General features: G+C 37.7%; 1 protein-coding gene across 3 annotated transcripts in view; it reads right to left on the bottom strand.

Moving 5' to 3' along the window:
- Window positions 1–14854, bottom strand: part of igsf21a (immunoglobin superfamily, member 21a) — a 181937-nt gene that overhangs the window by 71273 nt on the left and 95810 nt on the right. For all 3 annotated transcript variants that reach the window (XM_084929175.1, XM_084929174.1, XM_084929176.1), the window contains one exon: window positions 3270–3391. In XM_084929175.1, coding sequence (XP_084785301.1) covers window positions 3270–3391 — 122 coding nt within the window. The remainder of the gene's footprint in view (window positions 1–3269; window positions 3392–14854) is intronic.

The following is a 14854-nucleotide window of genomic DNA, read 5'->3' as shown; positions in this document are numbered from 1 at the left end:
TGAAGCAATTACTCATTCTTCATCACAAATGCAAAGCTTCACTTCACCCTGCAATTATATCTTACAATAGTGTACTGTATGCACATTTCTTTGAAAATAGGAGTCGTGACAGGGTACTTAAACAGACATGTGCCAACATTAAAATATTCTACACAAACAATTTATGGAATTTTTTTTATTTATTCTTATCTCTTTTTTGTTTCAATAAATAAGTGATGACAAAAGTATGAATCTGCTTTAACTGCTTTTCTGCTTTTATAAAAGAGTGATTGTATGAATGACTCAGTTATTATGTGACCTGTGGCAGTTTATTCTATATTTTTTCAGTTTGAATACATTTTCAATCCATTCAAATAACATGTATTTTTTTCATGTTTTGGTAATACTCAAATGTCAAGTGGTGCAACTGCTGATTTAAATGAACAGATTCAAAAGATGTGAAAAGGTGTTTAACGATAATTCAACATAAAATAGTCGGGCACTATTTACTTTTAATTGCTACAATAATCCATTTCATCCACTTTATTCTGCTTATCTGATTCAGTGTTGCCCAATCCAGCTGTCACCAAGTGAAAGGCGGGGTACATCCTGGATAGTATATTGTAGTGTTAAAATAATCTAAATAGTTTTAAAACTGTTAAAATAAATAAAATGATTTTGTACACCAACTGTTCTTAAATTTCTGGCTGACACAGCCAACACTACGAGGCTTTTATTATTAAGTATAAAAAGTGATGTAGCAAAAAAGAAATTTAATCATACAAACAAAATGGGGTTTGTATGGCTGGCTGAACGCATGAATGAAAACTATACATCTGCTGGCACCTCACACAAAGTATGGGAACAGCACTCTATGTAAAAAGAGAATTTTAGTTTAGTTATACTTTAACTTGTTCTCTTAATAGGCATCCATTAATATCAAATACATTAATATAAAATACAGGCTTTGCATTTTTGGATGAACATTATACTAAAACTCTTACTCTTTTTAAACACATTTCTTCTATACAACAGAGACAAGGTAACAGATGTCCATTTTCTCTAACTTGGCAATATCAGCCTCAAAATAGATTTTAGATTTTTTTTATCTGCACTACTAAAGCAGAATTTACAGAAACCTCAAGTTGAAGAGGTCTGACTTTACAACTGCAGTCAAACTTTAATGTGTAAAAATTAAGGAACACATATGAAACCTGCATCCAATTTGGTTGGGTTTTCCAAAACAGCCAGTGGTCAAGTGTAAGGAAAAAATGATCAAATAAAGGCTGTGCAGTGGCAGATAAATGCATTGTATCTCAAGTCACTGTGCACCATTAGTAATGTTAAAAAAGTGCTGTGACTGCAAACAATCATCATAAAAATCGTACTGTTCTCAGTATAAAAAGCTACATTATTACATATGGCCTATACAGGATGTGTTAAACCAATAACTGATGTCAAGTCAAAGGGTCTTTTATGACAAGCAGCAAACTCCTGCTTTTGATTGGACCCTGAATAGATATCAAATTTCCAGGGTCACTAGTTATGTGCAAGATCTGTTGTTTCCCTTACAAAAACTAATCTATGTATTGACACTTGAAGATGCAGAATGTCACAGCTGCTGTCATTCTTTGAAAGATTACACTAATAGCTGTTGAAGCCAAACAAGACTGGGAAATCTTAGATGAACCAATATCAGTGTGACTTCAGATGCTGTTGAATATTTGCAAGATGTAGGAAGGATTATTTTTATTATTGCTACACTATAATAGTACCATAATCACATATAGCTTTTAGATTATACAAAAGCTCTGAAGTTTCCTGCACAATGTTCCATGTTTATAAAGGCTACAGAATATTGAGGCAATCATTTTTGGTCATAAAGCTCCATTCGTCAGAGTGGTAAGGCTTTGTACAGAAGATTTACAATTCTAAAGTGGAAACGGGTGAATACAGTGAGTAAAAATTCAGCTTTTTGCATTTATGAGAAGCACTGAGCTTCTGTTAGACACCATGAAAGCAGGAGTGTGACCAGGGAGTCTTTCTTGACTGGAAAAACGGTGTGATTGTGGCAGAATCCCACATGTCTCTCTGGATGACTAACACAGGCTTAGCATTCCTGTGCGGGTGCAGGTAGCAACCAACTGATCAGTGCGCTGTAGAAGACTTTCTCTCACTTCTGTGTGTGTATATATATATATATATATGGATGTGTCCACGTGTGGTTGGTCATTTCTTTTGTTGCTGTGTACAAACATGTTTTCATGTTAGTGTGAATATAAGTGCGTATGCCATTCCATTTTGATTACGCCTACACTCCCAAAGGGATAGTAGGATTGTCTAAATAAATCATTTTCAGCTGGGCAGACACACCACACAGGAGAAAAGAGAATAGAAAGAAAAAGGAGAGAAAATACATCGAGGTAATGTACATGAGCCAAATCAAAAAAAACAAAAAAAAAACAGCAGGATTAAGATGAGATGAAAAGGAATGATGAAAGTGGGATCATTACAAAAAGGATGCAAAGTGTGAAGCATTCTGGGTTTGAATGAAGTTGCAAGGGCAATGAATGGCCAGTGTTTCCTTTTGTGCTGCTAAGCATTCAAATAATGATATCTACAGGAGAAGACCCAAAGCAGAGGGAGAGAGAAATGCGGAGATATGCAGACAGCTGCCAGCCGTATTGTTAAGGCCTGGGGTAAAAGAAGGCCGTCCCTGGGATGCCTTAAATGTGTAATCAAGCCAACCAAAGTCACGAGACTCCTTCTACTCTGATGTTCTCAATTTCTTGGCAACTTAGTAAAACTTGTTAATGCATACATAGCAGTACTATAAATCCTGTGGATAACAGATCCTTCAAATAAAGGTGAAGCACATGCTCAACTCCATGTGCTGCATCGCTCCAAGTGTAAGAGATTGGGTTTGCTACCTGGGATATATAAAACCACTACATAATAGGGCAGCCTGACCAGATGTTAGATAAATCTTTAACACTAAAGACTTTATCCTGTGCAGAGTTGATGATTAGAGTTTGCCACTGCCTCCTGTCCTCATGTAATAAAACCCCTTTGCTCGGTCACTGAGTCTGGCCTTCTGGCCTCATCTGACCACCAGCAGATGGCTGGGAATGAAGTTGGGTTGTACCGAACAGGAATTCATCTTAGTGCATTTCATCACAGTGTCAGAAAGTTGTCTGATTATACAGTGAGTTTAAAATTTTACAATTCACCACTGCAGTAAAACAAATCTATTATGAAAAACAAGAACACTGAATTCATTTTAGGCTTACCGGACAGTTGATTGGTATACAAGGTCTTCACGCCTGCGGTAGTCCTCCATGTGAGAGTAATTTGTATTAAACATAGCATCGTAGGTGAAGATTTTCTGCTTGATAGTACCTCCATCTGTGACCTGTGAAGCAAAAGGAGAGAGCATTGCTTAGGTGAATTCTCCAGTGATGAATGGGACAGGAGCAACCTTTTTACCCCTAGAGCTTCTCTTATGAATAAACTGTTGTCACAAGGCCTGAGAGTGCACAAAGTAATCCTGCCTGCAATTACCTCATTGATTCATGATAAGTTTATTCATTATAAGGTCTAATGGCAAAGGGATTAAAAATCTGCTGACACGATAACCTCGAAGAGACAGTCTCTCGGCTTCATTCGTGGCCATGGATAAATCTTAATGAAGACTGACGTAGTACAGTGTTCTGCATGTGACAAGTAGTCTGCTTTCTGTAGAGGTAATAGCATGTGACAAGACAAAGATAACAGAAGAGGATATTCAAACACTGGTCTTGTTTCATTTTTTTTCTGGGTAGATGATCGAGCAGTTCTTTCCTTTCCAGTATTCACAGGAGTGTTAAACTCACTTCAAAGCAGCCCCTAATACTGCTTTGAAGAAGGACATTGTTGGTGAGCCATGGATCCTTCTTCTGTTTGCCAGAGAAGATTGATTCTGATCCAAACAAATCATTTCAGTTGAATAAACAATGTCAAAGGATTTCATGATTAGTCCATACTAAAATACACATGGTCTCGTGTAAAGAAAAGGCTAAATTGTACTTATATCAGCAAACAATTGTTCCCTGTGAATGTAGGGTAACTCCTATGACCCCTTGCCTCTAGAGAAAGCTTGCTGCCTTAGGCTTATTTTGCTAACAGGTTCTGCAGAGGGAGTTGGCAATGCTGAAACAACGAAAAGCGCAGGAGTGTGAAAATAAATTACCCCAGTTACCTGTAACAAACAACTTCTTCTTGGTTACAGGCCCACCGGTTTGGCAGGAGCTGGGTTTATTTTTTTTAACAGATTTTAAATATTAAAGGTCAACATGGTTGCTCGTAAAAAGCATTCATCTACTTTCTAACTTAAGATTTTTGAGAGGAAGTTTTCTGGATGTTGTGAACAAAATCAAAGGATTGTGCCCATCTGTTTTATTTTAATATTACTTCACATGTATAGCACAAAGCAAGTTTATTTGGACCACTATAGAAGAGGAGAGGGAGATTAAGTGCAGCCTCTAAAAGCAAAAGCACATCTGGAAACCAGTCAGACTTGTCCCACCACTGTAGCTACAGTAATGCTTATTTCACAAAGATCGGTTTAAGGAGGAAAACTGGTATTTTTTGTTTAACATACTTGTGCAACACCACACATGAAATAGATTTTTCAGACTTTAAAAGCATACCTCCATTAACTTTATTTCCATATTGTACAATGGTATCTCATATGGGTGCCATACACATATTGGAAATAGAGAGACAGCACATTCCAATGGAAAAAAATAAAATGCCACTGAGACAAAGTAATATACGTTACAGTTTAATGCAGAGTGAAGCACACATTCATAACAATGAATTATGCAGCAAAACTGTCACTGAAATTTGAATGGTTCATTTCCAGTTATTTGCCTGTATCTCTCAATTTCACACTGCAATAGTGCCTGAGTAAGCGATTAAATACATGAGACTAGATCAAATACAATTCTACAAAAAGAGTTTTGTTATTTGTATTTGCACGTTTCTGTCAGTCAAAAAATAATTTGAACAACTAATGTTAGACAGCAAGTGCAATCATTTTTATTGGTCCTTAATATTTCCTTGATTGCTTGTTTTGAATTGTAGGTCTATGCCTTGTAAAAATGCAACTAGCTGTTCAACTAGTTTTGGCAGTATTAGTCATTAAATATAACATACAAGACAGCCTTAACCTTGGACAATCAACTGAGCCAAAAAAATTAATTAATTAATTAGGCATATATTGCAAAAGAATGGACAAAAATGCAGGAGTTCTGCAACTAAAAGCAATATTTAGTTTGGTCTTCTTAAAGCACAATAACAAAATAAAATAACATTTAAATAAAATCACTTTAAAAAGCAATAATATTCTGCTTAGCTTAATCTTTAGCCATACATGGAAATGAAACTGAGCAGGTGTGATTTGAAGCTCAAACTAAAACACTGGAAAAGGAAGAGTCATTCTTTTCTAAAAGAATGAAGAATGGTTTTGGTAAGAGCTGCACCAAGTTCCTGTATGTGCTCATAGGGCTGGTTTGACTCAATCTAATGACCTTAGCTTGAGATGACACTTTAGGTAATAAGTACCCAATTTGAGCCCAGTAGCTTTGAGGATATATCATTTTATTTGTAATCCTTGTAGAATGTGAGAAGCAATAACCGTATCTAGTGGAGCTAAAGAAGAAAAGCATTCCACCTACAGAAATGCAAACATCAAAGTGTTTAATTGCCAAGTCTCCTGGAAATGCACTGGAAAAACACCACACCAAACCACAAGCAATAAAAAGGATAAACAAACTTGTGGATTATCTCCAAAAAGGGGTTGTATATCTTCAGATTTTTAGGGTTTCATTAGTTCATGTCAGATGCATAGGCATGCCTAAAGCTGTGCGAGACATTCAGATCTAACCAGGTATTTTCTACTTTGGCATAGGAAAGAAAGAAGACATGACTGTAATCATTTACACCGATTTTCATTTGCAACTTTAAGAAATTAACAAATCCTACAAATGAAGGCTTACTTTCCCTTTACTTTCAAAGTGCTGCTGAATTTAAAATTCGAAGACTGAATAAACTCATGCAAATATGATTAGCTGTTCTTCAAGTACTGAGCTGAGTTGGGGATATTTCCTTGCTGCCTTCTTTCACAGTCTATGTAATCCAGCAAGCATTACTATTGCTTAGTCCTCCTCCTGGAAAATCTGGTGGATAATGCAGGTGTTAGATTTCTGGTTGTCTAGAAGCCCTAAGGACCAGAGAGAAGATTTCTGCCTAAGACAGGTCTTCTCAGTGGCACCCTCTCTTTATCTATCTCTTCTTAATGATTTCACCTCTTAATTAAGACTAACCTGTAAACCCCTGTGTAATAAATCTGATACAATCTACACATCAGTGAATGTCTTGCTATCCCCTCAAGAGGACCAAGACTAACTATGGAAGGGACAGAACAGTGAGAAGGGAGAGAGAGTGGGAGGGTGAAAAGAGATCCAAACTGTGCCAAAATGGCTCTACAAGAGGGAGGGCAAGAGGGAGATGAATACTCTTTGATTGCAGAAAAGCACCGTTGGGGAAGCAAAGCTTTGCTACAACTGCTTTGTTGAATCCAGGCCATGCAATGCACATGAGGCACAGAAGCACCAAACCTTTCTAACACTCTGCCATCTGGAGATATGAAAGGTGAGAATGGGTGGTAGAAAGTTTGCTACTTCTCTCCTGTCTACAATGTGTCATATAGTAGGAAAAGAAGAGTAAGTTGACAGAGAGGTAACAACGAGGTGAGTTTGAAAGTGCTTAAACCAGAGTCCTGTGCTTCTCTTGAGATGTTGCAAACCTAAAATCTCTCCAGACAGAGGTTGTATCCTTCCTGGCCAGTCAGCTGAAATGCCTCTCTAATGATGTCTGCTATTATTGGGGTCAGATTAGGACTGGGTCTCAGGGGTTAACCAAAGCCCTCCTCCCCTCCGCCTGTCTAGGGTGGGCCTATTTATAGGCTGCAGCTGCATCAGCAGCCACTGGAGGAAATTCAGCTAACACACTGCAGGCCAACTGTGAGAGATTCAACCTGAATCCTGCTTTGTAATTTCAGGCAGCAGTCTGAGAATCACTACAGAAAGTCTTTTTACACCATTTTTGAAACAAGTTAGAAAAAAATGTAACTGTGCATAGTTTCTAAAGGATTTCTCTACTTACAAAGCCATGGAAGACCTATGAAATTAAAATTATACTAAGCATGTTCTTCATATGGTGTATAATAATTAGATGGTAATGGCTTTCAACAAATTTTTTATTCATATCTTATTAGCATTTTTTGTGATCTGAATGCAAAGTCTACCACGTTCATAAGATGGTCAACAGCATGGCTTTCAAATAATATCTTAATAAGATTTATTCCCATTCAGATTTATTTCCATTCAGTCCCTCATTTAAAGACTAACAAAGGAGATGATCAGTTCATTGTCATGGACTGGCTTGGCACTTTCCTTCATTTCCATGCTAATTTGCCTAATATTATTATGTCACAAAGTGTCATTTTGAAACTGGCTAGAAAAACTGGGAGACATTGTCTTGTAAAATTGCTATTTCTGTACCAAAACAACAATGCAAAATACAGAACCTATGTCCCAGAATGTCAAATTACTTGAGTTACTTAAATAAGTTTAAATAATAAGTTTCCTCTACAATGCTGTGGAGGAAACAATTATTTGATCTCCTATAAACTTGTAAGTTTGCTAACAAGGAAATGGACAGTCTATATTTTTTACAGTACTCTCATTTTACTGGATAGAGACAGAATATTAACCAAAAAAAAGTTTTAAATTGACTTGCATGTCATTAAGTAAAATAAGTATGTATAAGTAAGTGAAATATGACTTAGTACTTGGTTGGGAAACTCTTGGCAAGCACAGCTCTAAGACATTTGTTGTAGTTGGTCATCAGGTTTGCACACATCTCAGAAGGGATTTTGGTCTGCTCCTCTTTACAGAAACTCTTTAAATCCTTTCGTTTTCTTGGTTGCTGCTTGGCAACTCAAACCTTCAGCTCCATCCACAGATTTTCTAAAGTACCGAGGTCTGGAGACTGTCTGGAGACTGTCTAGGCCACTCCATGATCTTACTGTTCTTCTTTTTTTACCCACTATTTTGTTGCCTTGGCAGTATGTTTTGGGCCATTGTTATGCTGGAAGAACCATGACCCATCGGCAGTGTTCTTCCTAAGGGAAGGAGGTTCTTATCCAAGGTTTTACAATACATGGACCTGTCCATTAGCTCCACAATCTGCTGAAGTTATCCAGTATCCTCTGCAGTAAAACAGTCCCAAAGCATAATGTTTTTTCCACCTCTGTTACTTGACTGTGGGGATGGTGTTCTTTGGGTCATTCTCAAAGCATTTCTTTCCTCCAAACATGGCATGTCAAGTTGATGCCAAAGAGTTTGATTTTGGCCCAAAGCACTTTCCTCAAGCTTCTCTAAATCATTTAGATCTTCTGTGGCACATGTGCCTCCTTGAGCAAGGGGACCATGCGGTACTGCATGATTTCAGTCCATTAGGTTGCAGTGCGTTACCAATGGCGGTCTATGTGACTGAAGATCATTAACAAGCTCCTCTCATGTAGTTTTGGGCTGGTCCACCACCTTTATTATGATAACCTCACTCAATGAGGCAAGATCTTACACGGAACTCACTAATGAGGGTGACCGATAGTCGTGTTATATGTCTTCCATTTCCAAATAATGGCAGCAACAGTTTCTTGACAATGGTCTTGAGGCTCATTCCAGCCTTTTGTAATTCTACAGTAATTTCCATGATGTATTTTGCCATCTCTTTGGTCATGTCCATGGTGGTAGAGAGGCTGGAATGGAGCAAATGATGTGCTTTATGCACACAATAAGTTGAAGTCAGGAGTATCTGAAATTGATAGATTGTTATCTGCGTGCCACAGAGACACACACCCAATCTGTGGGAGGCCTCACTCAGTTTTCAGGTAACTAGTGTCACCAGCGCATTTGGCTATGGGTGAGCTACTACGTCCTATCTTAGTGGCATGCCCTAGTTTCTTCGTATAAAAAACAAAGGACCATACACATTTTCACTTAATGTGAACAGATTTTTGGTTGCCCGACAGAGTCTGTCCCACACCTGGTGGGTTATTTCGAGGTTCAGTCCTACTCCCCATAGACTTGTTTATTGCTCCACATCATCAGATTGTAAGCCAGCCCGTGTAGTGCCACAGATCGAGCGCCTCCCTCATGGTGTATCACTGTAGTATTGTCTGTCCTGACCAAGACATGACAATTTTTCAGGATTAGCAAGAAATGTCTCAAAGTCAGAAAACCTGCCATGAGCACAAAGTAATTTATATGTGCTCAACAGTGCCTCTGGGGCCAAGTGCCATTAGACAGATGCGTAACAGCAACCTGGTGTTTTTTGCCACTTCCTCTCTGCTGGAAGCACGTATTAGAAAACTGTTCAAATATGTGAACACTGTCTACGAAGGGTCCACGGTTTCTTTGATACACTGAAAACCCAAGGGGGGAGTGCCAGCCCGAACACGAGGGTATTCCTTGGCTACACCCTGAATAGCGTACCTGATAAATTTTCTGTGCTCTACTTAAATTCTTATGTGAAAATAAGCATCCTCATATCCCACTGATTTGAACCAGTCACCCTGTCAAATAGATCAGAACAGCACATTTCATGTCTGCATTTTGAATTTGTATATTATGAGGTGAAAATTAAAAGAATCAGTCTACCCTTTTGCAGAGTGAGGAAATATTTGCATTGGAAGCCGCATAATTACTTAATTTCCTCCTCTGGTCAAATTCTATTGCCCCTCAGCTTAAGAAAGAAGAAATTTCACTCTAGTGAAACTGGGTGGGTTTGTTCCAGACTGTAGTCCACAGCCACTCACAATAGTTGCCAACACCCATGGATGGAGTGTACATGCGTGCCATTCCTGTACTCTGGCGGCCAAGGAGCCTGGGGGATTAAAGTACAAAACTGGACAGCTATGCCCTCTTTTAATATGGTAATAGTATCCTAATATGGAAATCCCATGAGCTAATATTACCTTATTATTATGAGATAACTGCCTTTAAAGTGGTAGCAAAGCAAAAAAAAAAAAAAAATCAAATGCACAGATATTACCATGTTTTATTATTTTTACCCATTTAACTATACTATTACTAACTGATTCTGTCTCATAATCTTACATTTGTTTCCACAATATTAACTCCAGCCTCTGGCTTGTTATTACGAAATTACAGAAATTTCAATGCAATATTACTCGGCTATAAAAACTGTTGATTACTTGACTCTCACTTGGATATTACTTTAGTAATTAAAAGATATTAATTTGCTGTTTTGATAGTATTGCCTTCTTGATTCCACCTTATTATCCCACTGCTACGACATTATCAATGAGTGCTAATAGAAAGTATTATGTGTATAACAACAGGGACAATGCAGGCACATTTCAAAGTGTGGATCTGCAAAACCTAAGTACTGTAAAATGTTGACCTTCATTCAGTGAGAAGATTCGGTATGCAGTATTGGTGGCCCTGCCTCTTAACCTGTGAGTTTACAGCTCTGCATGCTGTGCTTCCCTAGTGGGTGCTGAGTGACAGAGGACTTGGTTAACGGGATTTCATGCTTCAAATGACAGGCTTCTCTCCTCCCTCTGACTGTCACTACACTCTGTGGGGAAGCACAGTTAATTCAAGCTGGTAGCTTGCAACACTGCAAACATATACAGTACCTTTGATGCGCAAAAGGGTTGATAATACAGTGCCACACTAAATTTAAAAAAAACCTGAGTTTGTAGGAACGGTTCATCTAACAATTCCTTTAACAGTAAGACTGCTTCAAAGCATATAAAACTAATTCAAAATGCTTTAGCTCATCAAATACAATTTGCGAATATTTATTTGAGAGACACTTGCCAGCAGACATGGAAATACAGTGATAGTCCCTTTTGCTACTTCCATATTACCTCTAGAAATATAATGGAAACTTGTGACGCTATCAGGTCTTCAAGGAGAGTTTGCACTGGAATAAATCATCATACTTAGGCAGTTGTCAGTATAAAGATTTTAAAAAAATCTATTCATGTGAGTGTTTTACGGTCAGTGGCTTTGCTTACAAATCTGAAATGTGAGCCTTTAGTATAAGAACTGTTGTAGTAAAATCATTTTCCAGCATGTTATCAGTATCACATGTTCCAGCTCTACTGTCAGGCATTTTGATTCCAGCATTACAGCTTACAAGCAGGTTGTGATTGGCTGCTGCTGGAACTGCCAGATTACATACAAGGATAAGAGCTGGGCTTCATGAAAACTATGCCACCAACAGGAACAGACCAGCTGCATTCAGCTACACCCTAGAGGTAGCAGGGTGAGGGTCATGCACAGCGACGGTATAAATTCAGGCAGTTGAGTGTTATGCAAGCGTGTTATCTAAAGCCATCTGAGACAAGGCCATCCAGAGATGGTTATTACGGCTGTCATTCTGAGGAAGAAAGGCTGTCTGTGGGCTGACAGCGAGGAGGTGATGAGATCAAAGCAGGTCAGACTTGTTGGTGACTGCTGATCTACAGTATATTGGTTATTGTAAAGGCACTGTATAAAGCAGTGCAGCATGTCCTGGGCATTATTACAGTACAGTTTTTGAACTTCTTCTCCAGACATTAATTATATCTCAAAAAGACATTAAAATTACATATATTGATTTTTTCCGTGAAAATATAATTCACTTCATGCCTTAAATAGCTTAGATACACTCTACATGTTTGCATCCTTTAGTACTGTATGTGCAGATCTAAGAATATGCAAATATATACACAAGCTGTCTTAATACATAATTTTGACAAGTTATTGGTACACTGCATTTCTACGGGGGAAATATTCATCCTACGCATTGACTGCTTATTTCGCTAATGAGCTATCTTATAAGCTAGCAGATAAAAAAAAAAACACCATATGGATATGTTAACAACATTCCAAGTTTTCACTGGAGGGCTCTTTCAAAAAGTGGAAAGACTTTTTGTGAATCAAACTGAAGTGGTGCTAGAATTTAGAAAAATGCATGCCATTTCATCTCTCTAAGCAATTACAACTGAGGTGCCCTTAAGCAAAGCACTTCTAACCAAATTGCTCAGTGGAGAGGATTAGCTAACAATAGAAAAATGTGGTTGATCCGGGCAGCACTCAAATGCGGACCATTTCAAGAGTATCATGGGTGCCAACGATAGAACAGATGAATAAAATAAATAAATAAATAAAAAACTTTTAATAATTGTTGAAGGTTTTTTTTCTTCAAAGAATTAAACATTTGTGGAGTGGATGCCCTCCTAATGATCTCAAAATACTGTATTCACATGAACATGATGTGGCCTTGAACATTAGTATCAAGATCTGTGAAGTTCATCAAATGAACATTTGTGCAAATTCAGACAAAAAAAAGTGAGGCCTGGACTTCTGCATGTTTCCCCTACACCTGCTTGTGTTCTCTCCAGGTTTCTTGTCACAGTCTAAAAACATGTATATTAATTGATAATTCTAAATTGGTTGCGGGTGTGAATGTGACTGTGAATGTTGTCTCTGTGTGTTAGCGACCTGTTCACAGTGTACCTCACGTCTCACCCTAGGACAGATGCAATAGGCTTTAAGCCCTTCCCCACATCTCCATCTACCACAACCCTGAATTGGACAAGTAGTTAAGAGGATGGATGGATAATATAATACAATGCAGTTTATGATTTATTCACTTTCTTCCCCAGTTAAAACAAACTGTTTCTCATCATAATAGTTTATATATTGCTTTCTGGTCATAATTGAGTGTCAACTAAATACACCTACATCATATGAGACAGTTTCATAATTCTGTACAACTTCCTAGAATCTAATTACATGTGATATTTTTCTGTATCTTAAAATTCTATGTTATTCTGACAATTCATTACATGCCACATTTTTTACTGCACTCCCAGAGCTTCTGTTTTTTCCAGCCTGAATCACTGTTAAGCCTGTCTGACCTCCAGGCTAGTGCAGCCTTGTGTCACCCTGAGCCACTTAATTGTCCCTGTAACTGCATGTGCGTGTCGCTTGATATGCAAATGACATAATTCCAACAAATTAGTATGACTGTGCTTAACACTGATAATGTATTGTGTCAAAGTCCATCTAATTTATAATTTCCTGTAATACGTGTGTGCAGGGCAGAAGTGAAATAAGTAAAAGTGTCCTCTGTGTTACTTACTTTGAAAGATAACTGTCAACACACTTCTTTGTGCATGAGTGTTTTTAACTACAACACCCCAGGCAATTTATGTACGTCAGTAAGTTATCAGTTAACAAGATGGTTACAAAAAAAACCTGCTGTGCTATGTATGATGTGTGTCATCTATAATCCAGCTGCATGCAACTTGTTCTTGCAACCGACTTGTTAAAGAAAATTCTAGATGTTTTTTTTCCCTTCATGATTCGACTAATGATGCAGTTTTATCCACCAAACCCATGTCCAACAACATTTTTGCCATTTTCTACTATATCACAGATGGGTTTTGACTCAAAAGGGCACACAAGTTGGAAAACAGATGGTCTTAAAAGACATCAAGGCCACTGTGGACATAACGAGTCTGCATATGTTTGCAACTTCACAGTTCTTTTCCTCTCCTTTTTCTTCTTCCCTATCCTGCAGATTACTGGAGCCACCATCTGCATCTGCCAGTTGATGGATATATGGGGAATGTTATTGAATGCATAAATCACAAAGCAGGTCGCGAGCATAGATCAGAATGCTGAATTTAGCAGAATGCTAAAATAGACAAAGGTTTTTGTTTTCTTCATAAATTTTATGAGTGAGTTTATTATGATAAAGCATCTTCTGCCTTCAAACTGCAAGAAAATTTATCACCAGCATTGTTCTCTGACAGAAATTGGTTGAAAGCAGAAATTCATATTGGGATTACGATGTGGGCACATTTAAAAGGTTAAAGCAAGATCCTACTGAATGATAGATTTCATCTACAGAAATTGCGATCTTTTCAACAATTAAATAAATAAAAACGAAGCACAGAACAGAGCTATGTCCATATGTTTTTGGACAGAAACAGACTGTTTTGTAATTTTCCCGTGTAAACCACTACAGGGGATTTTAAACAAGTCAAGATGTAACTGAAATTCTTAATTTCAGGTTTTATTTAAGTGGTATGGCTTAACCGGAGTACTGTAGTCATGTCTTTCATAACTGTTTCGGACTTACAGATGCTTTTACAGTTTTGCTCATGTTTTCATATCCTGGCATAATTTCTTATGAAGTTTTTGGAAAATATGACAAAATCATTACATGTGATCGTGCAGAAACTCTTTCTTTTATTTAACTTTACTTATTTAACAGTGAGGTAAAGTAATTTATCAGATAATTGTGTGCCCCCTTCATAAAAGAGAATGACAACTGAAAAAACAATTGGCCCTGATCAAAAGTTTGCTTATAAATAAATAGTTGGGTTTATAATATACATACAAATATCCTGGTTTAATTGGCTGATCCCACACCTGTTATGTATTTGATGGTTAAGTAGTTTATAGTCATCCTGTTTTGTAGTTCTTATTGCAACCTCTGGACATTTCACTAAGAGCTGCATTGACTTTGTTAGCTATTGAGCCACGGAGAAGGCCAAAGAGCTGTCAAAATAATCTGCAAGAAAAAAGACCCATCCAAAACCATCCAAATATTTGAAAATGCCAGTTAGTGCTCTATGTGTGATTAAAAAATGGAGAATTAGTGCTTCTGTTGATACCAAGCGACAGTCAGGTAGACCAACAAAAAAATCAGCCTCAGCAGTCAGGAAAATTGGTCAGGA

Source organism: Perissodus microlepis, chromosome 5 (assembly GCF_051167445.1).
Source record: "Perissodus microlepis isolate ML-2025 ecotype Zambia chromosome 5, ASM5116744v1, whole genome shotgun sequence".
Lineage (NCBI taxonomy): Eukaryota > Metazoa > Chordata > Actinopteri > Cichliformes > Cichlidae > Perissodus > Perissodus microlepis.
The sequence above is the reverse complement of the archived record's forward strand: the minus strand, read 5'-3'. Positions and strand labels throughout refer to the sequence as shown.